Genomic DNA, 25998 nt, shown 5'->3' on the forward strand with positions numbered 1-25998 from the left:
ACCATGAAGTCACAAGTTTCCGAATGAGGCATATATTCAGCCTAAACACCGACTAGCTTAACTGAATTTTTGCTTTTGTTCAATACATTTACATTGTGATGTTTACAGCTTAGGCTGATAATGCTACAGTGGAAAGTATGGGGGAAATTTCTCTTTGGTCCCATTTTAAATCACCTCGCAGTATTTACCAGATGTAGAAGTTGTGTAAGTATGTGGTATCTGATAAGCTCTGTTTTATAAAATACAGGTTCTAAGACCCAGAGAAATGAAAAATATATATATTTTTTCTCAATGGAATAGTAAGCATTTACTCTGTGCCTGGCACTGTGCTAGGCATTAGTAAAAGATGGCACAGGCACTGTCCTTTTCTACATAGTGTCCATTGCATTTTTACCCCTAATGACTTGACAGTTGATTCTTAAAATTTGATTTTAGCAGGTAAAAGGCATTTTATGTTTCCGTGTTGGGGAGTATGGCAGAAGAGGCTGCTCAAGGAAAGTACTTTTTTAAACAACCACCGGGTGTCAGCAGAGGACTTAGAACTCTTGGCAACATCTGTGTTCTTGGTTTTCTTGGATTTAATTCGCTAGGCCATCTCCATTGGAATTTTTGAAAGGCAGTCAACCTCCACGGGGCCACTTTCTCCCAAATATTAGTGTCAAACACTTTCACCGCAACACTGCATCACGATTGTTTATCTTTGCCTAATAAAAGTAGCACTAGTTCCTCAATCTTTTTCTGATTTAAAACCTTTAATTCTGTCTTTCATGGTGAAGGTTCTACAAAGTAGACAGGCTGCCAGGGTGGGGAAGTGTCACCAAACTCTAGTTGTTTTTACTGACCTCTCCCCCCATACAGGTAAAGCTCACACTTACCTTATGCAGTGAAAAGTACAGGGACCATTCTTCGTCTTGCACACACACACAAAAATCTGATAATGTAGCTTGATGGTTCCAAATTACAGAAAGTATTTTCAGAGTATAAAGGAGAGAGGTCTAAGCATCTTCACTGGCCCAGCCATTTGGTTCATGGTATAGCATATATTTGGTGGTGGTCACAGATATTAGGAACTGTGTATTGATTGACAAGGGAAACCTTGGCAAGGTGGGTATGGATTTGTATCATGCCAATTCTCTCCAGTTTTCTCACCTTGACTCCTCACTTGAGTGAGCAAACTAGACAGGGATCCAAGGCATTTGGTATGAGACATTAGGCTCTAGGGTGGGGCCAAACTGGAGATGGTCTTTCTTGGACACCCAGGTTTCTTTCAAGCTTCATGCGGTATCAGAAGTGGTAGCAGTTACAAGGCTGTCAGTTTGAGTTGCTAAGCTATTGGTGACCTGAAAGACCAGCTTGGGAGATGGTTAGAGACATAAAGCAACCCCAGTGGCTTTAGCAGCTAAAGCTGCCAGGGCGTGTGGCCTGCAGGGGGTGGGGTGTTAGGCATAGTATGCACCCTGGAATCTATCCCATAAAGTAAAGGCCTGATTGATGCAGGGTTCTAGTTTAGACATGCTATAGGGATTTCCTTTGGACTGATCAGTGGGATTTGGCAAATCGCATTACAGCTAATTCCAGGAACTATGCAGATTCTTCTGTTGTTTTATATTGAATAAAATATTAAGACAGCACATCAATAGGGATTCAAAAATATTTGGAATATTTTGTTTTTGTGGAAATTTCTGCAATAATAGTCAAAGGGAATCACTGTGTTCCTGAAAACATTGTGCAGGATGTCCATAAAATATACTGTGTACACACATGCCATCAAAGAGGGCAGCTGTCATTCTTCATGGGGTTATACCCAGCTTGGTGTCAGGCAGCAGCTGGGGGAAGGCTCTCAGACCTGTCGTATGATGTGCTTTGTAAACTGCTTTTTAAAAAAGAAGTTCTTTATTGTTGGCTTGACTTCTAATTAACACAATAATTGCATATGGGATTGTGTAAGGGGCACATTTATTGGGGAAAATAAATGAAGTGTCTTTATGATGATTTTAGTTAACAGTCTCTGACATTTCTCGTTGCTCAAGGAATCCTACAGCAAGTACCGTCTTATTCACGGAAACTTGAGTCTTCAAATTTGGCCACATTGCTCTGTGCTGATTCTCACCTCTCTTGGCAATAGCTTCACACTCTCCTCTCCCTCTTTCAGATCACTGGGGTGATCCTGCTGGCTGTTGGAGTCTGGGGCAAACTTACTCTGGGCACCTATATCTCCCTTATTGCCGAGAACTCCACAAATGCTCCCTATGTGCTCATCGGAACTGGCACCACTATTGTTGTCTTTGGCCTGTTTGGATGCTTTGCTACATGTCGTGGTAGCCCATGGATGCTGAAACTGGTGAGTATGTCACAACATAATACTGCTTTCTCAACTATATTTTTGTAAAAATATAAATTACATGGAGGTGAAGTGGTTCGTCTTGAGGTCACAGACAAGACCTTAACAATTTCAGTCCAGACTCTTTCCTAATCCATCCTTTAATCCCCTAGAGGTAAAAAAAACCCCAAACACAGCCTGGCACACTAAATCTAGTCCCAGTCCCTCCGGGTAGATGATGACAAAGCAGTGGCCAGTGATTGCAGTAGTCCATTTGTATCCTCATGACAAGATGCCCTGTTTCTTTTCTTTTTTTTTTTTTTTTTCTTTTGAGATGGAGTCTCGCTCTGTTGCCCAGGCTGGAGTTCAATGGCGCAATCTCTGCTCACTGCAAGCTCCACCCCCTGGGTTCATGCCATTCTCCTGCCTCAGCCTCCCAACTAGCTGGGACTACAGGCGCCCGCCACCACGCCCAGCTAATTTTTTTGTATTTTTAGTAGAGACGGGGTTTCACCATGTTGGCCAGGATGGTCTTGATCTCCTGACCTCGTGATCCACCTGCCTCGGCCTCCCAAAGTGCTGCCATTACAGGCTTGAGCCATCGTGCCCGGCCTCGCCCTGTTTCAATTTTGAACTATATCTTAGAAGTCTCCTTAAGCATGTGATATGCAGCTTTGGTGGCAAGGCAGCATCCTGAACATAAGCAGACTTTCACCTCCAAGTTCCTGTTGGAGAAATACTTTCCACCTCCTTGAGCCTGGCCATGCATGGATGCATGTGTGTGGTCTTCTCTGAACCTGTACTCCCTGTCTCAGTGCTATGAGAGTTGAGCTAAGCCAGAGCCTGCCACCCAGAGGACTTATGCAGTGTCAAGTGTTGGCTACCAGGACCAGTGCAGGGTGCATACTCTCATGGGACAGATAAAGCAGTGATGCTTCCCAGATGATAAGGGCAGACTATTGAAAGGCTATTACTGTGATTTTTAACTTTTAGGTACAGCAGTTAACTAATTCTCTATTCACTGTTCATGTTCTTCACTGATGGGGATTAATGGTAAAGGATTTTATAGATAAAAATTAGCAAGGACCTGTCCTCAAAATAAAATTTTGTTTAAAAATATTTATTTCAGGCATCTTACTCCGTGAAGGGAGAAGCAAAGATTCCATCAGGGCCATGTTGCCTGTCCCTATGTAGCCCTAGGTTGTAGTAACATTTAATACCATCTAGTGATATATGTGGGTGTGAGAGTGGTTCATTCCAAAGGAACCGTCTTCCCAACTGGCACTGGGCAGTCAGTCTCTGTTGTCAACCTCATAGAAGTGGTGCTTGACTTTGCCATTTTCTATCCTGCAGACCATACAGGAGGCTGATGCCTCAGCCGCCACTGATTCTTCAGGTTGATGGGCAAGCCATAATGAGGCCCATCCTGATTATGGGCCAGGCTTCTGCTGCTGTCACCTGGCACTCTATACTAACACCCTGAGTCTACCTTCTAGTACTTCTCATAAACACTAGGGTTTCTTTTGGTCTAGTGCCGTAGTCCTCAACTCCAGATACATGATTAAATCACCTGGGAAGCCATTTGCAAAAACCTTTGCCAGCATCCCACCGCTAGCTGGTTGAAGTAGACTCCTCAGTGGTGGTGAGGCCCTGGCATCTTATTTTCTAAAAAGCTCTCCAGAGGATTCAATCTTGTAGCCAGTATTGAGAACCTTTTGTTTAGCACAATGAGTAGCAAGAGGAGAATTAACTTCAAAAGCAGAGAAAAGAAAAAATTCTAAAAAACCATCCATTCAAACAAGAAGGGAAGTGATGTGGTGTTGAGACCTGACTGATTCCAACTAACTGTTTAAAGTCTTTAGCGGCAAGGATGTAACCTCCTTGGACCTTTGTCTCCAATTGTAACAAAATAGAATTGGACTAAATCACCAAAGTTTCTCCTGGCCCGAATACTATGACTGGAGAGGGGTGGGAGAGGTGATATTTTTATGTTCTAATTCTAAATTTGCTTGTGGGGCAGAAGTATCCCATAGCTGAGTATAATGTCATAAAATAGGATATGTGTATAAACAATGGAATAGTTAGTTCTGGCCTCTTCTGGAGGTGGCTTCACACCACACTACCATTTTCTTCTCCTAACACAAGTTCGCTGGCAGGTGAGCATTTTGGGAAGTAGAGAAGTTTTTTGGTTTGGGGCTTAATTTGGGTCTTTAAAAATGTCTTTTAGATCAAATTTTAGATTCTACATATGTGTAAGATCAGGCAGTTATTAGTCTTTTCTTTCCCTGACTTATTTCACTTAATCCTCTAGATTCATTCACGTTGTCGCAAGTGACAGGATTTCATTCTTGTTTATGGCCTAATAGTATTCCATTGTGTATAGACACATTGTGTCCAGTGTGTATGGACACTTAGGTTGGCTATTGTCAATAGTGCTGCAATATACATGGGGGCGTGGCTATCTCCTCAACATATTGATTTCATTTTCTTTGGGTATATACCCCGCAGTAGGATTGCTGGATCATATGGTAGTTCTACTTATAATTTTTTGAGGAACCTCTACTCTGTTATCCATAGTGGTTGTACTAATTTACATTCCAATCAGCAGTGTATAAGAGTTCTCCCTTTTCCACATCCTCATCAGCATTTATTTTTTTTTTTTTGTCTAGAGACAGGGGAGGAGGGAGGAGCAGAGGTTGGCCAATGGGTGCAAAGTCACAGCTAGATAGGAGGAATTATCTGGTGTTTTATTGCATAGTAGGGTAACTATAGTTAATGTATTACATATTTAGCAATAGCTAGAAGAGAGGATTTAGAATGTTCCCACCACAAAGAAATATTTTAGGTAATGGATATGCTAACTACTCTGATTTGATCATTACACACAGTATGCATGTATCAAAACATCATACTGTACCCCGTAAATATGTACAATTATTATATGTTAGTTAAAAACAATAAAATTTTTAAAATATGATTTGGTCCTTTTATGTGATAGAGGCTATACTGGGTGCGTATGACATTTTATTTTTCTCCTCACTACCACCATGCAGTGTAGGTTATATTTTCATGTAATGTGATAGGAACTTGGAGGTTTAGATAACCCACCCAAATTCACACAGCTAATGTATGGAAGGCTGGGATTTGAACCCTTGTATGTTTCCTTCCAAAGCTAGGACTATTTCAACTCCAATGTTTACATTTGGGAAAAAAGCTCTAACCCCTACTGACATGTATTTAGTACAAGCTCTTCCCAATAGGCTTTTGGCAAATGCTTTCTGTAGGTAAAACGGCCACTCTCTGAAAGCTCCTAGAGGCAGGAAACTTGCCAGACACAGAAAACTGCTGATTCGGCTGATGAGAGCGGAAGTCACTTGATTAACTGTCAGTCTAGAATTTTGCAGTCCTTATATAACCTCATTAATTGCAAAACAACTGAAAATAACTATGTCTACTTTATGGAAGCCCAGAGAGGCTGCCTCCTTTCTAAGAGGTAGTTCATAACAAGATGGGATTCAAACCTAGGAGGACTTCTGACTACAGAGATAAATGCCCTTTCTTCCACCTGCCTGCTAACAGTTATTTTCCCACCCAACTTTCTGGAAGAGTCTAGGCTTATCCCATCAGCAAAATGGGAGAGTCTCACATCAAACTCTGTTTTGAATTGCATTTTGTATGAAGTTGGGAAAGAAGTCATGTACATGGGGCATTCTCATAACTACATGTTTAGTATTTGAGTGGCTGTGCTTTCTAGAGAATGTTGTTAATATTTAGAAAGAAATTGATATTTTAAGCCAACATTTCCTTTTTCGATGTATGTGCCACTAGATGAGAAAAAAAAAATTATGACTCAGCATACATATGTATAGTTTATGAGACATGTGTATACTTTACAGGTAAGTAATGTGGCCACATGCAATCTATCCAAATTCCACAGCATTGTTTAGGGCCATTGCAAATGTTCAAAACCATTATATTTCATTTTGAAATAAGAAGCAGATTGTAAGACATGTGCCTTGTAGGTAAGGAATCAATTCTTGTTTTTATCTGCCTTTCAAAGTTATCCTTAATGTTTCGTAAATACCATGTACTACCCTTGAATTTAGGCGTGCTTGCACGTGCATGCACATGCAAAAAACTTGAGAAGTATCAGCAGCATGAGATGAAAAGCACTAAAGACGTTAGATGCTTGCAAATGTCATTAGTAGTATAGTGCATTTACTTTTTGAAAGGCTATAAACTCCATGCAGCATCCCAAACAAGAAAGGCAGGCAACTCCACAGGAAAGCTGCAGTGGCTACTGTGTCCAGTGATGACCACCAATCTGAAGAGGAACATCATCTTGCACACGTTTGGCTTCTTGGGCCCAGATGGGAGGGATACAATTCCAAATGAAGCAGTTTTGTAATTGTTTCATCTGAGATGTGGTTGAGACTACTGGAGGCATTTGCCTAGGCAGCAGGTTCTCATCCTGGCCGTGTTCACAAGCATGATGGGCTAGCGTTAGAGAAAAGACATTGGGCTGGTTCTTATTTCTTCTGAAAGCAGCACCAATGCCAGTGAGTGGAAGTTAGAAGTAGGCAGACTTGTGGCCAAAGGGAAAGGAAGTCTTTCCAACAATTGGAACAGTTTCAAAATGGAATGGGCCGCAGGGAATTGGCTTGCAGACCGTCGTGAGGAAGTTGGTAAAAAAAGGACCCCCAGACAGGGCAGAATGTGTCCTGTGACCTTCAGAGCAGTTTGGTTTTTTTCTAGCTCAAAGATTCTAGTGTAACAAATAGTGGATACCTTAGTTGTGAAAGTTCCTTCCAGATTTCTCCAGGTGAGCCAAGCTGATAGGCACAATGCCAGTCTCTCAGTGAATTCTCCCCAGCCTGTGTACTCCAAAATGCATATGCATATTAAACACACATTCCTAGATTGAGGCTTATGTGGGTAAATTTAGAGAAGAATGTTTTATATTTTTTTCTAAACTTTGTCTAGGGAGTGTGAGGACTTGTCTAATTCCCGCTGATTGAAAGTAACCTACCCTGAAGAAGCCCTCTTCTTAATCCTGATGTATCTGACTTTGTCTTTGTGTGCTTAATTTTCAGTATGCCATGTTTCTGTCCCTGGTGTTCCTGGCTGAGCTCGTAGCTGGCATTTCAGGGTTTGTGTTTCGTCATGAGGTGAGTATACACAAAATGCAGAACTCAGTTAAGGGGTGTTTGGGAGGAGGATTCTTGAAACCTCTTGAAATGTGTAAAGGGTGCATATAGGCTAGCTGTTTTCCTCAGTGGTGTTGTTGTTTTCCAAAGATCATGTCATATGACCTGAAATTTTCATGAAATTCTAAATGTGGGAATTCCACCAAGCTTGAAACCTTCATTGTTGATCTTCACTGTTTCTCTGTGTAGCCATTGCATAAAATGATTCTCTCCCGTTATAAAGCAGTGACCTTCAATATGGATTTCATACTCCTTAAAAATAGCTGCTTCAGGCTGGGCATGGTGGCTCATATCTGCAATACCAGAGCTTTGCAAGGCCTGGGGCAGGAGGATCTCTTGAGGCCAGAAGTTCAAGAGCAGCCTGGGCAACATAGTGAGAACCCCATCTCTAAAAAATAAAAAAAATAAATTAGCTGGGTGTGGTGGCTTGCTTCTATAGTCCCAGCTACTTAGGAGGCTGAGGAGGGAGGATCACTTGAGCTTGGGAGGTCGAGGCTGCAGTGAGCTAATATCACACTGCTGTACTCCAGCCTGGGCAAGAGAGTGAGATCCTGTCTCTATTTTTTGTTTTTAAAAATAGCTGCTTCAGTAAGGCACAAGTGTATATCTGTATAACAAGATTTCTAAGACTATAAAGGCAAGCCAAACTAATTGTCTTGCTGCCTCAAAATTTTATCATTGACTCTCCATAAATAATAGTAAAGCCAGAAGTAGATACACATGTGTTAAAAAGAAAAAGAAAAAATATATATACAGGTGGAAAACAGAGAGTGTTACTGTGGGTCTCGAAAGTCTGGCATCATCTGTTCGCAGGCCCTGTTTTTTTTTTTTAATTTTTAAAAAAATTTTTTCATTAACCCATCTTGCTGCACACTTAAAGATCCCACTATTGTGCTTGGCCAAGTTCAGTTCCCCCTGAGCTTGACTGTATGCTCTCTGCTCCCCTACTGCCTTGTTTTTCCCCTTTACCAAAGACAGTATCCCAGATGCCAAAGCTGATTCCCAGAACCCAGTTTGTATGGGTGCTGCATTTGGAATTAGAACCCCATTCATAGTCTCTAGTGAAGTGAGACCTGATGAAGTTTCAGCCTCAACAGCCCTAATAAGTGCCCCTCGTGCATGTATGAACACCAGGAGCAGCCTGGCTTGTTCCTACCTGAGCCTCTTGTTTGTTGCTGGGAGTGCGCTCTGTGGAGGGGTTTTTCTCTTAATGGTGCTTGCTGCCTAGGGCCTGGAAATCCTCATGTACCTAATCTCTTTTGGCTGAAACCCTGAGGGCTGTTGTGGGAGGAAGGTACAATGCCACTCTGACCACCAGCGCTGGTCTTGAGTTTGGCTAGTCAAACTCACATGATGACAATAGGTCTCACTTAGTGCCATTTAACAAAAGCGGAAAGATATAACAAAGGAAGCACAGTTTGCCTGCTAGGCAGTAGTGGGCTTGTTTCTCCACCATGAGTCCTCAAAATAGTCTAGTGCCTATTCTGTGTACAGTCCCCCATCCTAAGAGACAGCTTAAGTGTAGCGAAATGAAATGACACAGCTGGGTGTGGTAGCCACCTTAGCTTAGAAGCTGCATGTAACTGGTATCTCTATCTCTTGTAACTGTCCCATGGACATAGTTTACAGCATTTTAGCAAAGAATATGCCTAGTTAGGAGAGTCACCATACTTAGCCCTAAGCTTCCCACCAAGTAGTTATTGTCATTTGCTGTCCTCCCAATCTGGAGGCATTTTACCAATTGGGGGTCAGTTTTATCATAAACTCAGTGGCCTGGTAACACATTCGACATTCCACCTTCATCAGGTTTCCAGGGAAACAGAGCTTGAAAGTTACCCCAAAGTCAAATGTGGTAACAGAAAAGGTTTTGTTAACTTTTTTTTTTTTTTTTTTTTTTTTGAGACAGAGCCTTGCTCTGTTGCCAAGGCTGGAGTGCTGTGGCAAAATCTCTGCTCACTGCAACCTCTGCCTCCTGGGTTCAAGCGATTCTCTTGACTCAGCCACCCAAGTAGCTGGGATTACTGGCACCTGCCACCATGCCTGACTAATTTTTTTTTTGTATTTTTAGTAGAGACTGGGTTTTGCCATCTTGGCCAGGCTGGTCTTGAACTCCTGACCTCAAGTTATCTGCCCATGTCGGCCTCCCAAAGCGCTGGGATTACAGGCATGAGCCACTGCACCTAGCCAACCTTTTTAAGTTCTTGTCCTTTATTATCTTTTTTTTTTTTTTAATTTGCCTCAATAAAGACAGGTAAGTGAAAGTTGGTTTTGCCTCACTCCTATGGTAAAACGGGGATCAGTTTTTGACCAAAACATCAGTCATCCTGTCCACCCAAGTGGTTTGTCTTTTATGAGCCTCCTGTGTAAGGGCAGAGAAAGTTATAGAAAGATGGGTATTACTCAATTCAAAGAAAATAAGTAGAAAGCTCATGCCTGAGGTTTGGCAGCTCACCATCACAGCCCTTTCAGAAATGGACAGGCCCCTCCAGTAGGTCATTCAGCAGGTCAGGCTTTCTCTGGATTGAGGCTGAGGGGAACAATTTTTTAAATTCCGGAGCTTAAAAACCCCCTGGTGAATTTTCTGAGCTTTTCCATCTCAGAAAATGGGGCATTGCCTCCCTGGCCTACATTTATACAGAGACTTTCAGAAGAGGCTATGTTAGGGTAGAAGTTGGTAAGAATTGGAGTCAGTTTGGGCTGTGGTGGACTGCAATCACATCCCTCCTTGTCTTCCATAGATCAAGGACACCTTCCTGAGGACTTACACGGACTCTATGCAGACTTACAATGGCAATGATGAGAGGAGCCGGGCAGTGGACCATGTGCAGCGCAGCGTAAGTTCCAGAGGAGATGAGGGTGTGAACTAACTATGAGGTCTAGGCTTAGACTTATGGACTGCCTGTAGGTTGGCCCAGTAGTTGCTATTTGTTCCCGTTCTTCAACTCTTAGTCCAGTTCCATTGCCAAGAGTTGACACCCAGTCCTTGTCCAGGCTCCAGTTATTCAGGTAATTAATGTCAAGGAGGACCACTCCCTTGAGTGTGCCTTGTATCAGTAAGGGTTGCAAGTATGCCAAGGACAGCTCATTTGCTCTTCAGATCTGAACCCTTGGGAAGGAGTTAGGCAGTGAGTGTGTGACCACCTTGCTTAGAGTTGGCTCCCGGAGGCTGGCTTTCTGGAATCGATGTCTTCAGGCTGGGTGGAGAGCTCAGGCGAGCTGCATTCACTGGCTGGGGCAGTGGAGTGGGCATAGAGTGGACCTAGAAGAAACTGAGGCTCTGTTAGGTATGTGAAGGTGGTGAGCTGCCTGATGCTTTGCGGAGGATATGGGGGAAATAGAAGAGAGATTTCCTGTCTGGGTGGCAAGTGCTGGCACTCAAGCATAACTGCCCATCAGGAATCACTAAGGAGGATTTTGCTTTGGTTTTTCTTGGTTTTGTTTACTTCAGAAGAAGTCTTTTTTCTAATTTATTTTGATAAAAGTTCCAACATATAGAGAAAAGTCTCAGGAATACTACAAGGAACTGTATACTCAGATTTACCAATTAATTATATTTTTGCCCCGTTTGCTTTAATATTCTCTACATTGGGGTTGGCAAACTTCTTCTGTAAAGGATCAAATAGTAAATATTTTAGGCTTTGAGGGCCATAAACTCTGTCACAACTACTCATCTCTGCCACTGTAGCACAAAAGCAGCCACAGACAGTATGTGAACACATAGTTGTGGCTGTGTCCCAGTAAAACTTTATTTACAAAAACAGGTAGCTCCTGGGCTATAGATTACCAGCTTTGGCTCTCCCTTTCTGTATGTGCATCTTTTTTTCTTAAGAACTATTTATTTACTTATTAGTAGATATCCCAGGGGAGAGTTTTTTGAAACCATATTTGCCTCAATTCACCAATCAATAGTCCTGATTTAGTGGATGAATACATCTATATCAATAGGTGATTGTGAGTTGGACACAGACGCACTGCTTTGCTTTGTGGAGGCGATAAGAAAGCCAATGTGATATATAATTTAGAACTTCCTTCTTGGAGATCAAACAAGCATCAATATGGGTATAATTGTTATTGGAGCTTCCATTCATCTTGACACACCAAAGCTGCACATGTTGTCTTAGGGCTTTTGCCTGTGTTTCTCTTGTAAAAGTTACAAGGCAGTGATTGAGGAGACCACATTTGATCTGCCATTTTTTTATTCTTTTCCTTTCCCTGTTAATAGCTGAGCTGCTGTGGTGTGCAGAACTACACCAACTGGAGCACCAGCCCCTACTTCCTGGAGCATGGCATCCCCCCCAGCTGCTGCATGAACGAAACTGATTGTAATCCCCAGGATCTACACAATCTGACTGTGGCCGCCACCAAAGTTAACCAGAAGGTACCCGCTTTCTCCCGGCCCAGATGGGACCAGTGGTGAATGTTTGGGGGGGCTTTTTTGTTTCCATGAAATTATGACAAATAGATTTGAAATAGTAGTCAAGGGAAAGAGAATCTTACTTTGTGGTTCCTTGATTGCCTGGGAGAGGCACTTGAGGCTTCTCACTTCTAAAAGAGAAAGCTGTGACTCAGATCAGCCTTGTCTTTCTCTCCCACAGCAAGGATCTACCAGGCATAGTTAGGAAGGTTTAGTAAGCAGTTCCTGTTAACCCTGATGCTTATGTCAGACAGCGAGCGTTGGCTTTCTTCTTTTGGGGTGTCCGTCTTCTGCTTAATATACCATCTAAACATGAAATTGTTTGCAGCTGGGTGTCAGTCTTTGACAGCAAGAGGGGAGTAGAGTTGACAAACAGCATCTGCTTCTGCTAGGAGGGTGGCCTTTATTTTAGGGAGTTTACTGCCATAGGAAAAGAAATCAGCAACTCCGATTCAACTCACTGTCAACCTCCTGACTCCCAAAGAAATTAGAGAGGGGAAAAAAGAGGACTAAACGAAATTTAAAAGTTAGTACATAGTGAAAATGAGGGAAATGAAGTTTTAGTAGTCAGAGAAGAGGAAAATCAATTCTGCATTCCATTTTACAGAGAATACGATGAAGACATGATATAACTGCATGTGAAGATTATCTACATCTTAAATGTTTAGAGAAATACCATATATAACATATATTTTGGTAAACAAAAGGGAGGAAAAAACCTACTATTGTGTTTACGTCCTGTTATTCAGTCAAGGGGTAAATCTTTTCTTGCTAAGGTAAAATTCTGTTCATATGATGCCTTCAAAATTCTATGTGATCTGGACCAGCTACTGAATAATTCAGAGAAAAAAAGATAGTTCAGTAAGATTCAGTACTGACTGCTTCTTGTCTAAGTTAAAAGGACATCTGTTTCTATTTAAATTTTCTTATGAACCCAAACATTGAGGCTTCCTTCATCTCTTATTAGTTAATAAGGTAACTTCTGGCTTCTTCATGGACATCCCCACTGAGTACCCATACGTGTCATTATGCTTCCATTTTATGAAGTGCTAAGCATACCTGGCATGTGGTAGATACTCCAATTTATGGAAGGCAAGAAGTACTCTATGGCAGTGAGATATTTGATATAACAGAGCTTCAGAAGGTTGTTCATGAAAGCAGTACCCAAGTCTTTTTTTTTCCCCCACTCAAGCTTCCTCTTCTTTTGTGAAAATTGAGGATCCAGAAGTCAGGAGCACAGGGTCTAGTGTCAGGCTCCAGTAGAAATTCTGACTGAGCCACTTGTTGGTTATGTGATCTCGGTCAAGTTACTTAACTTTGTCAGTCTTGCTTTTCTTGTCTGTAAAATGCGGATAATAATAGTACATGTTCCTTGTGCTTGATTTGAAGATTTAATGAGATAAAGTGTCAAAAGCACAGTGCCTGGCACAGATTATGACACAGATGTGATACATGTTAACTGTAATACAAATGATGATGGTGAAATTTGTCTTCTGTATCACATGGAGTCTTTTATTAAAAATGATGCAGCAGTTTCTTATAGGGAGGATCTTTTGTTAGTATGTAAAAACAAGTTTGGAGACGTATCTTATAGTGCATCTATAATCCTTACAATTATTTCCAGAAAGAGAGATGGGGTCACATTTTTTCATTTCATTGATAAACCTACACATTGACCTCACTTTCCACCTTCCCACTATAATCCAACTTTATATTTTCCTGGCCACCTCAGATACTTAGAAGATCTGCTTAACTTCTCTCTTACTTACCTTATAGCCTCCAACCTGGCTCCCTCAGAGGAGAAAAAGTGAATGAAAACTAAAATTTGTCTAGCAAGTTTCCTTAGACATTCTTATTTAATGCCCACCTGAACTTATGAGACAAATTACTTTTCCTGACTCAATGTCAGACACCTAATCTATACAAGGTGGAAGATTGGAATGGGGTAATAGTAGATGCTCATAAATGTTACCCTTCCTCCCAGTGACTCCTTCCCCTAGGAAGCTTAACTACTGCCACATTCTAGTTATATGGAATCCTATGATTTAGAACAAGTGGATCATCCCTGTAGATCCTGTGGTGTCTTGGACCCTGTACTTACTCTGATAGCACAGAAAGATGATTCTTGGCTCTTACCAGGAAGCTTGAGAAACCTGTCTTGTACAGATAACTGGGAGAGAACAGGAGGAAAATATGAACAGTTAAATAGGATATTTATTGTTTGGATTTGGGGACAGGTTTTATTTTGATTTTACTAGCAGGATGATGAAATGTCTGCATGTTCAGTTGGCTAATAGCATTGGCTGAAATCCTACTTCATAGGAATTCTTTGACAGTTCGTAAGGGCAAGAGGAACATAGTTACTTTGCTTGGCAGCTACAGAGATACCTCTTCCCATAACCTGTCTGGAACTAGTTTTCTACTTCTAGTAGTTAAAGTCGGTCACTTGCAGATGTTTTCCATTGGTGACTGTTGATTTAGACGTGCTGAGAGGGTGAGCAAATGAACTGTTCTGAGTGTTTCCTAGGATACTTAGCAGGTCTGTGTAGATTTATCTCACACCTGACAACCGACTTTCATATTAGGAAATTGAGAGAGATTGTTGTGAGTAGATAAGATCATAGTTTAGGGGAAAATTTAAGGTTGAATGCAAACATGGCCTGTGGTTGCAGTATTAAATCAGCTCTTGCAGTATGCGGATCTGTGCTGAGACATGGAAAATGAACTTTGGGGTTCATGCAGTAAATAACGGAAAAATCCAGAGATGGAAAACATTTATTTTGACATTGGTCTCTTATTGTTTAAAAACAAAAAAACTAAGTCACTTATATCTTCTTATTTTAATTAATCCTATTACTGATATGATTCATTAACTTGCTTTCTTATTTGGAGTAAAAAATAATGAGAAAACATTTCTTATAGAAGAGTGCTTCTCACCTTTTAATGGGCATATGAAGTGTCGGGAGATCTGGTTAAAATTCATTAAAAATATGTCAAAAGCAATAACCCATGGATTTGGCAGATTCTGATTCAGTAGGTCTGGGGTGGAGCCTCCAATTCTGCATTTCTAACAAGCTCCTAGGTGAAGAAATACTGCTCATTCAAGATCCATAGATTGAGGAACAAGGTTTAGAGAGAACTATTTCGGCTCAGTTGTACTAATGCCAGGCAGCTATTTCCTTTTTCTGGTTTCTCCTACTGGTTGGAGTGGCCTTACCAAAAATAATGTGACCAAGTCTAAAATCTTCTAGAATGAAGTAGAAATCATACTTTAGAAAATATATTCAGCTTAAGTGTAGAATTGAAGTGCCCAGAAAAAAATCTATGCCAAACTGTTTTGCAGAATAAGAAAATAGCTCATTCTGGTTCTCTCTGAGTTGTATTATCAGGCTTGTGTTTCCAAATTTTGAGCTTACATAACACTGGTGCTGATCTGGACCTCATTCTTTAGCCCCATCATCACTGCAGGGAGAAGATATAGTAATGATGGCCAGCCTGGCAAACTGCTGTCCTAGCTGCTACCTTTTGGGAAAGTGTTAGAATATCCACATCTCTTCTCATTTTGTCTTCTTTCTAACACAAATTCTTCTCTCTTCTACTACCTTTTGAAAAATAGTGTGAGGCTGGGCACGGTGGCTCATGCCTGTAATCACAGCACTTTGGGAAGCCGAAGTGGGTGGATCACCTGAGGTCAGGAGTTTGAGACTAACCTGGCCAACATGGTGAAACCCCATCTGTACTAAAAATACAAAAATTAGCCAGGCATGGTGGCACACACCTGTAATCCCAGCTACAGCCTGAGTGACAGAGTAAGACTCTGTCTCAAAAAAAAAAAGAGAAAAGAAAAGAAAAAATGAAAAAAAATTGTGTGATATACAGTCTCACTAGTAAAAGTGAAATCAGTAAGCTTCTACTATGGGGAATCAAATTTCAAAACTCCCCATGAGTGATAATGTATTTCCTTTCCCACTCCTACCCTGGCCTTCAAATTTGCATCACGTAACTAAGGAGTATAGTTTGTCAATTGCATTGAAAACATGTGTCACACAAAGGGACCAACACACACTGGGGCCTATAGGAGGGTAGAGGGTGGGAGGAGGAAGAAGATCAGGAAAAACAACTATGGGTACTAGCCTTAATACTTGGGTGACAAAGTTATCTGTACAACAAACCCCGATGACACAAGTTTACCTATATAACAAACTTGCACATGTACCCCTGAACTTAAAAAACGAAAGAAAACATGTCTCAAAGCACTACTGGTAAGTTAATGCACCATTTTTTTTTCCTGCACGCAGACTACAAATGTATATAGATACCACTTAATAGAAGACACAGCATTGCCAGAATATTTTACAAGCTATAAGAAATGTTAAATTGTTAAATTTGAACTTAAAAAGGGGAAACATGGTTGGGTTTTTTTTGTTCTTCAAATGTTATTAAAACTTAGTGTGCCATTCTTGATAAACAAGAACCAGCTTTAATCTGTTTATTAAATTAATGTCTTTATTTTTCGCAGACTTTATACATTTTAGTTGAAGCCCTTTTCCAGAAAACTGGAAAAAGACCATGTCTTCCTAGCTGAATAAGTCAGTTCAGGACTCTAGGTTGATTTGGCCAGTTTCAAATAAATATACTTACAAATTCTCTCTCTCTCTCTCTCTCTCTCTGGAAAAGATGACCCTAGAACATAGGTTTTCCCTATTTAAAAAATCCTAATGGTCTCATTAGGAAGAACCCTAAAACTCCATAAAGTTGGCAGATATTCAAACACTTCCCTCTAGCCAGATGATTTCGGTTTGTTTATTCAAGATTTCGTCATTCATTGTCAAAATGCTAGTAACTATGTTTATGATCCTGAGATTTCCTGTTCAAGGATGCGGAATGTCTTTTCAAGTCTACTTCTTTGTCTCTATAGTGTTTGCTTCATAGATCTTACAGATTTCTTGCTAAATTTAATCCTACTAAAGAAACATTTGTCAATGAAATTGTGTCTGGGATTGGCTTTAAATAGGATGGGATTTGGGGAGGTTCCAATGAAGCAAGATTGACCAAATGTTAATTTGTGATGTTAGGGGAAGGGTCATGTGTCTCTGTATTTTTGCGTATGTTTGAAACCTTTTCTTATTGTTTTAAGTTTGAAAAGAATGCTAATAAATCCCTAGAGTGAGTTGCAATTGTATTTGCTGAATTAAGGTTGAAGTGTATGTTGGGAGTGTTTCGAGTACACATAGCCCAGCTTGGTCTGAGTGAAAACATGTCTCCAAGACAGTGTCTTTCTCTTTCCAGGGTTGTTATGATCTGGTAACTAGTTTCATGGAGACTAACATGGGAATCATCGCTGGAGTGGCGTTTGGAATCGCATTCTCCCAGGTAGCCTACATAATTGTGCAGAACCTGGTCTAACCTTTCCTCTGCCTCCCTGGCCTCCAGATTCTCTGCCTGCCTTCCTGTGCTTTGGGAAAAGCTGATAGATGGGGTCAAAGCTCCTTGCTCATTAGTCTTCAGGTGATCTGTTTATTGATTTTTCTTTTTCAACTCAAATGAAGTTTTGTCATCAAGGGAATATCAGTTACAGTTAAACTAATGACTAGCTCCAGAAAAACAACTGGCTACTTCTGTAGGTCAAATGGAGGTTAACTGAATAACGTGCTGGCATAATTGGATCATAAACAACTCAAAACATCAAATGGCTGATCTGGATTTGGGGGAAGCTTTTTTCCTGATCGACCTAACCCTTTTTTGCTCTCTCTTAGTTCCTATGTATTACGGATGAGATCTCTCCCTTTAAAGAAAGCCTAAATTTAGCAAACTTCAACTTGTGATCATTATTTTAATTTCTAAGTTTGGCTATTCGTAACAGGTTTGACTATTCTTATGTGGTTTCTTAAGAGGAAATCAAATTTTGTGTATTAAATTTTATATCCCTTTATCTGTACCTACCCTCAAAAAAAACAATGGGAGAAGTACTATGCCAATTAAGTAAACCACACACACTGGAGGATAGAATAAGATTAAGCTAAATCTAAAATGTAGCCCACGTCCACCAGGCAGGGCATGGTCCCACAGGCTTCTGATCTCTCAGGCAAATGATACATCCTTGCTATAATGTTGCTTTGGGTAGAAGAATCAACATGTATAGTTAACAAGCAAGAGCAAACTTTGTTTATGTTTAACTCAGACTTTGTTCAGACCAACAGATCATGTTTCAAACAAAGCTCGATTAATGTTGTCTGAGTAATGTCTCCACAGCTCTCATTTTTTATTATTTTTTTATTTCTTTTTATTTAGGACCTGGTGTCTACAACAAACCACAACTCTAATTTCTACATAGGCTATCTCAGACTCTAATTACTTTTTCCCTAGCCATCTGTATCTCTGGCCCTCCTGCTTAGCAATGCAGATGCACTTTAATTTTATTCCAGTTTGTTCCTAAAACTTTCTAATTGAAATGTGGAATATACAGAAAGGTGCATAAATTATGTTTACAGCTTAATAAGTTACCACAAAATGAACATAGCTGTGTAACCCTCGCTAAGATTAAGGAATAGAACTTTAGCCTGATGGTTTGTTTTTTACTAGACAGCCTTAGAGAAGTAGAAGAGCTTTTCTTCTTAAGCAGTTACAAAACCTGTGAGACATTTTATCTCACAAGAGAACGTGGGCTCAGCCAACACAAATGTGTTTCTTGTTGCAATTTCAAAACTATCTTTTACCATGCTTTGTTATTTTTTGTTTTTGTTTTGCAGCTCATGAAGTGAATTAAACCCTCAACACTCCAACACATAGACAAACCAGAGTGGGGTCACAAACAATGCAAATTAACTGAGTCTCCAGAGACATTTGAAAAGTCATTGCTACTCTGAAATTTCTTCTAGTTGCTATAATATTTCAATAATAATACTCAGCAACATCACTCTAATGACTGAGGGACATTTTAGAGGATCCCCAAACCCTGGTGACTGATGCAAATGTGCAAGATGCACTTGACAGCCTTGAACATCCTGTTTACTTAACATATGTATGTGTAGCATCATATTGTTAACATCAAAAGGGTGTCTTGTGTTTGGCATTTGAGGAGACCTGTCCCATTGGAGGAAAAAAAAATATTGCTGAAGTCTCCCCTAATAGCTATCCTAGAACCATAAAGGGACATTATGCTGATACTGTACATTAGGAGAAGAGAGCCTCAAAGAACCTGGAATCTCATGAATGAAACACCTTATCATCCAAGAATATTCCCATGTGGCCATGAGCATGAGTGTGTGTGTGGTATTAAGAGGATCCTATTTTCATTAATGAGATGAATCAAATCAAATGGATCCTTCTCCAAGTAATGAACCTGATTAATACCTCTCTTCCACTCTTCTCTCACACATCCCAGTGAAGAAATGTATGATTAGACAAACAATTATCTGGCCTGATTAATCTCTCTGTGCTACCTTAAAGAAATCTGTGATTTGTGAATTGTTGAATATGCACTGTGACCCTCTAGGCCAGTAAGAGAGCGGCTTTGGCCTTAAGGAACCCCAACTCTGAAACTCTCTGCAGTGAGTTTAAGTCTCATCAAGGTGCCACATAGTTGTTGGGGTGATAAAACACAAAGCCCAGTGGCATCATACCATGGTGCCCATACTGCTCACCCATGTGGCCAGGCAGGTCCAGCAGGGCAGAGACTTGAGACCTGCTCCCAGGTTCAGGCAGGGAGAGAAATGGCTATGGCTGGCTTTTGCCAGCCAGATGCACCAGGAACTGCAGCTATTTATGGTGCCGTCAGCCTCAGGGGTCCTGAAAGCTGAAGTTGGCTTCCAGACGTCCATAGATCCAGGGCATCCCTGGGACAATGGTGGCCACTTACCAGATGCCGGTTCACAAAGAACCAGCCCTACTGATTCTGGTCAGTGACCTGGAACCAGACCTTTGGCTACATGTGTTCAGAAATTTTAGAGCCAATGTCATAGTAAAATTTAGCAAATGTTGGCTGATATTGATGAACCAGTTGTGTTGGCCTATGCCTTAGCCTTCCTATAATAAAGAAGGCTCTACTAAGTTAGAGGCCACAGAGAGGACAAAGTAGGTAGGAAAGAACAGAGCTCGCTCTCTCTCTTCCTCCCTCCCACTTTTGCTCTCCTGCCCTCGACCCTTTTCTTGCCCTTTGCTTTGCTTGCTCTTGTGACCTCCGTGCTATCATCTTTTGGAAGAAACTGGCCATGCACATCTATTGTCTCAAAGATTAAAGGTGGTATAAAGTATTAGGAAAACTAAGCTGGGTCTAGCCTTTTAATAGACTGGGCAAGAACTTTGTCCCCTGTTAGCTAACTTAGCTAATTGAAAGCTCCTGAGTGCTGTTTTTGAACAGCAGCAGGGTTGTGTCAAGCATTAAACACTTCTCTCTACAAACGTCCATTACCTTTGCCCTCTCAAGGTAAACCTCATTTGTCTGGACTTGATGGGCAGGGTCTGCTGCCCTATAAATTTATAGCAGAAGGTTGAGTGTGTTTAGTAGGGTACCTCTTCGCTGCATCTTTGGCAACTGCTCTTTCACTCAAGGGCTTGTGGGAAGAGTGAGAAATGGAGCATGCACGCACATCACCCGGGTCCTATCCCCACCCCCAAAATGGCCTGGAAGACAAGAGCCATGGGATGTCTGGGCATGGACATGTTTATTGTTCAATTTGTGACATTGTGTATATGTACATATGCATGTGTGTCTGTGGTGGGGTGTCCTCTGGGCTTCTGTATTTAGTACTTCTGTGTCTAAATAGACCCAGGGCTTTGCTAGACTTGGAACCTGTTAGGCTGGATTAATTCCCCATATCATGTAATATTATAGTCCTGAGTAAAGACAGTAGAGCTGTTTTCCAGAAGGGGAGGGTTGAGTGACTCGCTTGAAGTTGGGCAGCTACTATAGATCCAGGATTATAATTCTGACCTCTTCACCTGGCTTGCTGTATTAACTTTTAAGGCCAGAGATCACCCTTGTTCCTGCCACTGATAGCACCTGAAGGGAATTCATTTTGTGCTTTTATAACAAAAAGACTTCAGTCTGTGAAATTCAAAAGGAAAAGGTACTCATAAGAAAACACAGACCCTATTACTACCCATCCATTTTCTAACCCTCACCCTCCTGTCTGGCCTCCTCCAGGGTCTAAATGCTGCTAAGGTGATTCATTATGTGCTGGTCATTCTTTTCTTTTGGGGGGCCCTTGAGAAGACCTGTTTACCTTTTCTATGTAGAGGGCAGGACAGAGCTGGGGCTATTCTTAGATAGGACAAGAGGGTACAACCTTAAGCTCTGAGAATTACCTGTGTAGCTTGGGGTGTATTCTTTAACCTCTCATAACCCTCAGTTTTCTTATCTGGAAAACTGAGATTGTAATATTGTACAGGTTGTGGTAAATATTCAGTACAGGCTATGTACAGTGGCTCATGCCTGTAATCCCAGCACTTTGGGAGGCTGAGGCAGGCACATCACTTGAGCCCAGGAGTTCAAGACCAGCCTGGTCAACGTGGCAAAACCCCATCTCTACTAAAAATACAAAAATTAGCTGAGTGTGGTGGCACACAAATGTAATCCCAGCTACTCAGGAGGCTGAGGCAGGAGAATCACTTCAACCTGGAAGGTGGAGGTTGTAGTGAGCCGAGATTGCACCACTGCACTCCAGCCTGGATATTCAATATAGTCATCACTCCGTATCTGCAGATTCTGTATCCATGGATTCAACCAACTATGGATTGAAAATAACAATACAACAAAAAATAATGCAAATAAAAGCAATATAGTATAGCAACTATTTACACAGCATTTACATTGTATTAGGTATTATGAGTAATCTTGAGATGACTTAAAGTATAAAGGAGGATGTGCATAGGTTATATGCAAATATTACACCATTTTGTATCAAGGACTTGAGCATCCTAGGATTTTGCTATCCTTGGGAAGTCCTGGAACCAATCTCCAACAGATACTAAGGGATGACTGTAATCTGTTCTACCTGAATGTGTTATGTACCTCTGACACTTATTTGATTTTTGACGTTATCAAGTGTGTTCTGGTGTTTGTTGGTTCTGGAAAATGGAAGTTCTAATAAAAAAGACAAGCTATAAGGTTCAAGGTCATTACACTCATATTTTAGTTTCTCATTTGGCAGAATATTCTAAAGGTTACAGCCATGGTATCTTCAGCCACTTGGCAGTAAGTGCATGAGACTATGTATTTTATGGCACCAAATGATGTTGGCCAGAGCCTTGGTAGGAGATAGAACGAGTCCAATAAGATGATGATGCCTCCTTACCTGAAAGCGGTTATAGTTTGCATATTTCACAGCACAATTTTAATTTGAAAAAGGAAGATAAGAAATGAGAACTGGAACCTGCATGGATAGGTTAAGAGCCAGGAGAATGGACTTCAGGTGTTGCCCTGACCAACAGTGGGACCTGAAGTGGCAGCAGGTGTTTCACCTATAAGATAAGGGTGACTAGGTGGACTGGATGAGCAGTTCCCTGCCCTGGAAGACTTGTTAAAACACCAGTTACTGGGCCCCACCCCCCAGCATATCTGATTCAGCAGGTCTGGGGCGAGATCTGAGAATGTGCATTTCTAAAAAGATCCCAGGTGATCGTGATGCTCTTGGTCCTGGGGTCACACTTCTAGTGAAACAGTTTATTCCCACCTCTGATCCAGTAAAACATGCCCAGTTATCTAAGGAGGAGGGACTACATTGGCCAAGAGAAAGCAGCCTGTAGACTCAAGTGCACAATTGGGCTCCTCTCGAAAGAATGCTGATCCTCCAGATTCATGAATGGAAATTTTCTTTTCTAATGAACAGAACAAGATGTGCTTAAGGGTGTCTTGAGAGTATCACAATCATCTTTATTAGATTCACTTGTGCCACAGTTTAGATCAAGGCACAAAGACAAGTGGAGGACTAGAATCTTCTGAGGAGGTGGAGGTACTACATCACTGGTGGTCCTGAGGCCCCTAAAAAAACTGGGAGGTGGGCCCTGGGTGTAGATGAGCCCACTTAGGCCTAAGATATCTACATGGCCGAGAGACAGAATATAAAGCCCCACTTTCCCCTAGCCCCTCCTACCTTTTCATAAGCCTTGGCTTTCTTACCTCACTGGTGAATGTGCCTGGTCAAGAATAGTGTCTCTATTCTTGCCTCAAGGAAAGAACTATTATTTTATCAGCTGGGTATGGCTGAGACATCATAGTATGCTGAGAAATCTTCCAAATGCATGTGCTATAGATGTGAATTAAATTTTAGCCTTCTAGTTAATATATCACTAAATTCTGTGTTCCTTAATTTTTTTATTACTCTCATAACATGAACAAATTTTAATACTCCTTAAGTGTCAAAAGTTGTTCTTAAATATCCAGAGTGAGCTACAGCTGCAACATGATGGCCAGTTTGAGAACTTCCAGTTGGCTCTGCAGTTAGACTCCCAACAGCTGAGATCCCATGGTTGAAATCTGGTTTTATCTTTTGCTCTAGTGCCCTTTCCCCATTTACATACAGAAACACTTGGTTGTTAAAAAATTATGTCTAGTGATACGCATATGTCAAAAATCACATACCCCATAAATATATAAAATTATTAATTAAATATTAAAAGGGTGTGGTTCGGTGACTTGAGATTCTCATTTTCGTTTTTCTCCCTGGCAACAGTTAATTGGCATGCTGCTGGCCTGCTGTCTGTCCCGGTTCATCACGGCCAATCAGTATGAGATGGTGTAAGGAGAAGGTAGGTGACAGTGGGGAGTGTTTAATTTTTAGGGGTCCCCTTTGGGACACTTACTACCCTTCAAATGTGCAGGAGTACTCCCTGGCTATTGAGCTACCTGATCTTGGTGGCACTTGTCCATGTTCGGAAATCTCATTTCTGTGGTTCTGGGAAGGAGGTATAATTGGTTCTTTTGTGGAAAATGTGGAAATGCTTTTTTCAGCTTGTTATCTTTCAAGTCCTTATTACTGGTGAATCACTCACATGTTCTCATTTCTCTCTTAGTCTTTCAAGAATGACGGAATAAGAGACCTGTTTTAAAAAGGAACTGCAGCAATCTTTGAAAGACTTCCAAAGAATGTTAGAGCACAGTACATAATACACTTGCCCTGCTCCCTCTACCCCTTACCCCCCAACGTGCAACTGACACTCCCACCCAGTCTCTGCTCCACCTTTCAGCCCACGTCACGTGTAGTGTCCATTTTGTGAAGCCCTGTTGTGCCACAGAGTGTAGCCAGGTCCCCCTGCAGCTAGTCCTAGTGAACCTCACCCCGAGGCCCTGCATGGGCCAGCCCCTCCATCTGTACTTGGTCCAACTGCAACTCATCATCGGTGACTGGTTATCACACCATCGCTGGCCCCTTTGGGCCCTGCATGTAGTGTGGGAGGCTCCTGTTAGCTCCTCACTGTGGTAAATGCCACACACCTTTAAGTAGATAAACAGACGATAGTTATCTGTTCTTTTGACTTAATCTCATTTGGTTTGATTTTCCCTCTACTAAGGCTTTCCTACCTTCTTCAGGCTGCCTAAGACATGTAAACAAACACATCAATAATTGTCCATGAGGAGAAAAAAAGCATGTGTCATGCATGAAGGAAACTGAACTTGAGGTGGCCTCCTTGCTTGTTACATACCTGGGTATGTGTAGGCAGTTTAGTGCATCTTTGCCTCTCAGTTGAAACCTGTATAACCCTGTTACAAAGCTGTGTTGTTGCTTCTTGTGAAGGCCATGATATTTTGTTTTTCCCCAATTAATTGCTATTGTGTTATTTTACTACTTCTCTCTGTATTTTTTTCTTGTATTGACATTATAGACATTGAGGACCTCATCCAAACAATTTAAAAATGAGTGTGAAGGGGGAACAAGTCAAAATATTTTTAAAAGATCTTCAAAAATAATGCCTCTGTCTAGCATGCCAACAAGAATGCATTGATATTGTGAACATTTGTGATATATGTATTAATAAATAGAGCAATTACAAGCAGCTGTGTTCTGGTTCTGTTCTTTGGTTCTTATGAAAGTTTTAAAACACATTTCTATTCCATCTTGCTCTTCAGGACATCGCAGGCAGGTGGACCATCTCACACACTGACACACCTCTCCATGTGTGCTCCCACCCCACTAAAATAGCATCAGCAGCAGAGAAGCTAAAGGGTTAGGTTTTTTTAATTATTGTTATGGACACTTCAGAAACTTTAACCATTTATCATGAACAGAATACATTGTTGTCTGCGGAAATAGAGCCTTCATATCATTTCAGGCCTCTGAAATCCTTGGGCCTGAAATCCGTGAAATAAATACAAAGATTTCAGCTGAGTTTTTAAAGTCTGGATTTCATTTTTTTAAAAAGGAAATGAGCCTCTATTCTTTCCTTCATCGCTTCTAATGAGCATGAATTCTCCTCTTTCCTCTTTCTTTTCTGTGTTGGATTGAAAAAACACAATCTAGAGAAGAGATTACATCCTATGATTCAGCCATCCCAATGTCCCAGTTTGTACTGAAGTATGGAATGCTTACACTTGATTTAAAGAGCATTTTACCAATAGGTGCAGTGTATTATTTGCAATCCATTTCTTCTTGATGAGTCATCCAAAAAACAAAAACCTAGTAAAAGCATAAATTGATCTGTTACCAAAATGAGTGGATCTAAAAGGCTCCCTCTTCTCTATAGCACAGACTGTAATTAGAATAGAGATGACTTTCTAACTGTATGCATTTATTAGCCTGATCTCTGCATAGAGTAAACCCTACTACAACATTGACAAAGGACACTGCTTAAACCTTTAGTATACCCTCTTCAAAAGGTCAGCATTTTTAGTGAATTAAGGAGAGCTCTTCTACGGAAATATATGTAGCTCAAAATTTTTTCACATTTCTGTTTGTAATTTCTATTTCATTATATATCGAAATGAGGCTTTTCTGTAAAATCCTAAATAGAGCCCAACCCATGGTTTATCTTTTTGCAAACTATGTGCTTATTGGTATACTTTGGTAAGTAAGAAATCTATATACTTTCTAAATTAAATTCAGATCTCAGAATAACATACT

The 25998-nt window shown here is 40.9% G+C and overlaps 1 protein-coding gene across 1 annotated transcript in view; it reads left to right on the forward strand.

Moving 5' to 3' along the window:
* Nucleotides 1-24934, forward strand: part of TSPAN7 (tetraspanin 7) — a 127556-nt gene extending 102622 nt beyond the window's left edge. The window contains exons 2-8 of the mRNA XM_034950706.3: nucleotides 2153-2341; nucleotides 7414-7488; nucleotides 10266-10361; nucleotides 11750-11905; nucleotides 17231-17314; nucleotides 23614-23689; nucleotides 23954-24934. Coding sequence (XP_034806597.1) covers nucleotides 2153-2341; nucleotides 7414-7488; nucleotides 10266-10361; nucleotides 11750-11905; nucleotides 17231-17314; nucleotides 23614-23682 — 669 coding nt within the window. The 3' untranslated portion in view covers nucleotides 23683-23689; nucleotides 23954-24934. The remainder of the gene's footprint in view (nucleotides 1-2152; nucleotides 2342-7413; nucleotides 7489-10265; nucleotides 10362-11749; nucleotides 11906-17230; nucleotides 17315-23613; nucleotides 23690-23953) is intronic.
* The last annotated feature ends 1064 nt before the right edge of the window (nucleotides 24935-25998 follow it).

The sequence above is a fragment of the Pan paniscus genome, chromosome X, assembly GCF_029289425.2.
Source record: "Pan paniscus chromosome X, NHGRI_mPanPan1-v2.0_pri, whole genome shotgun sequence".
NCBI lineage: Eukaryota > Metazoa > Chordata > Mammalia > Primates > Hominidae > Pan > Pan paniscus.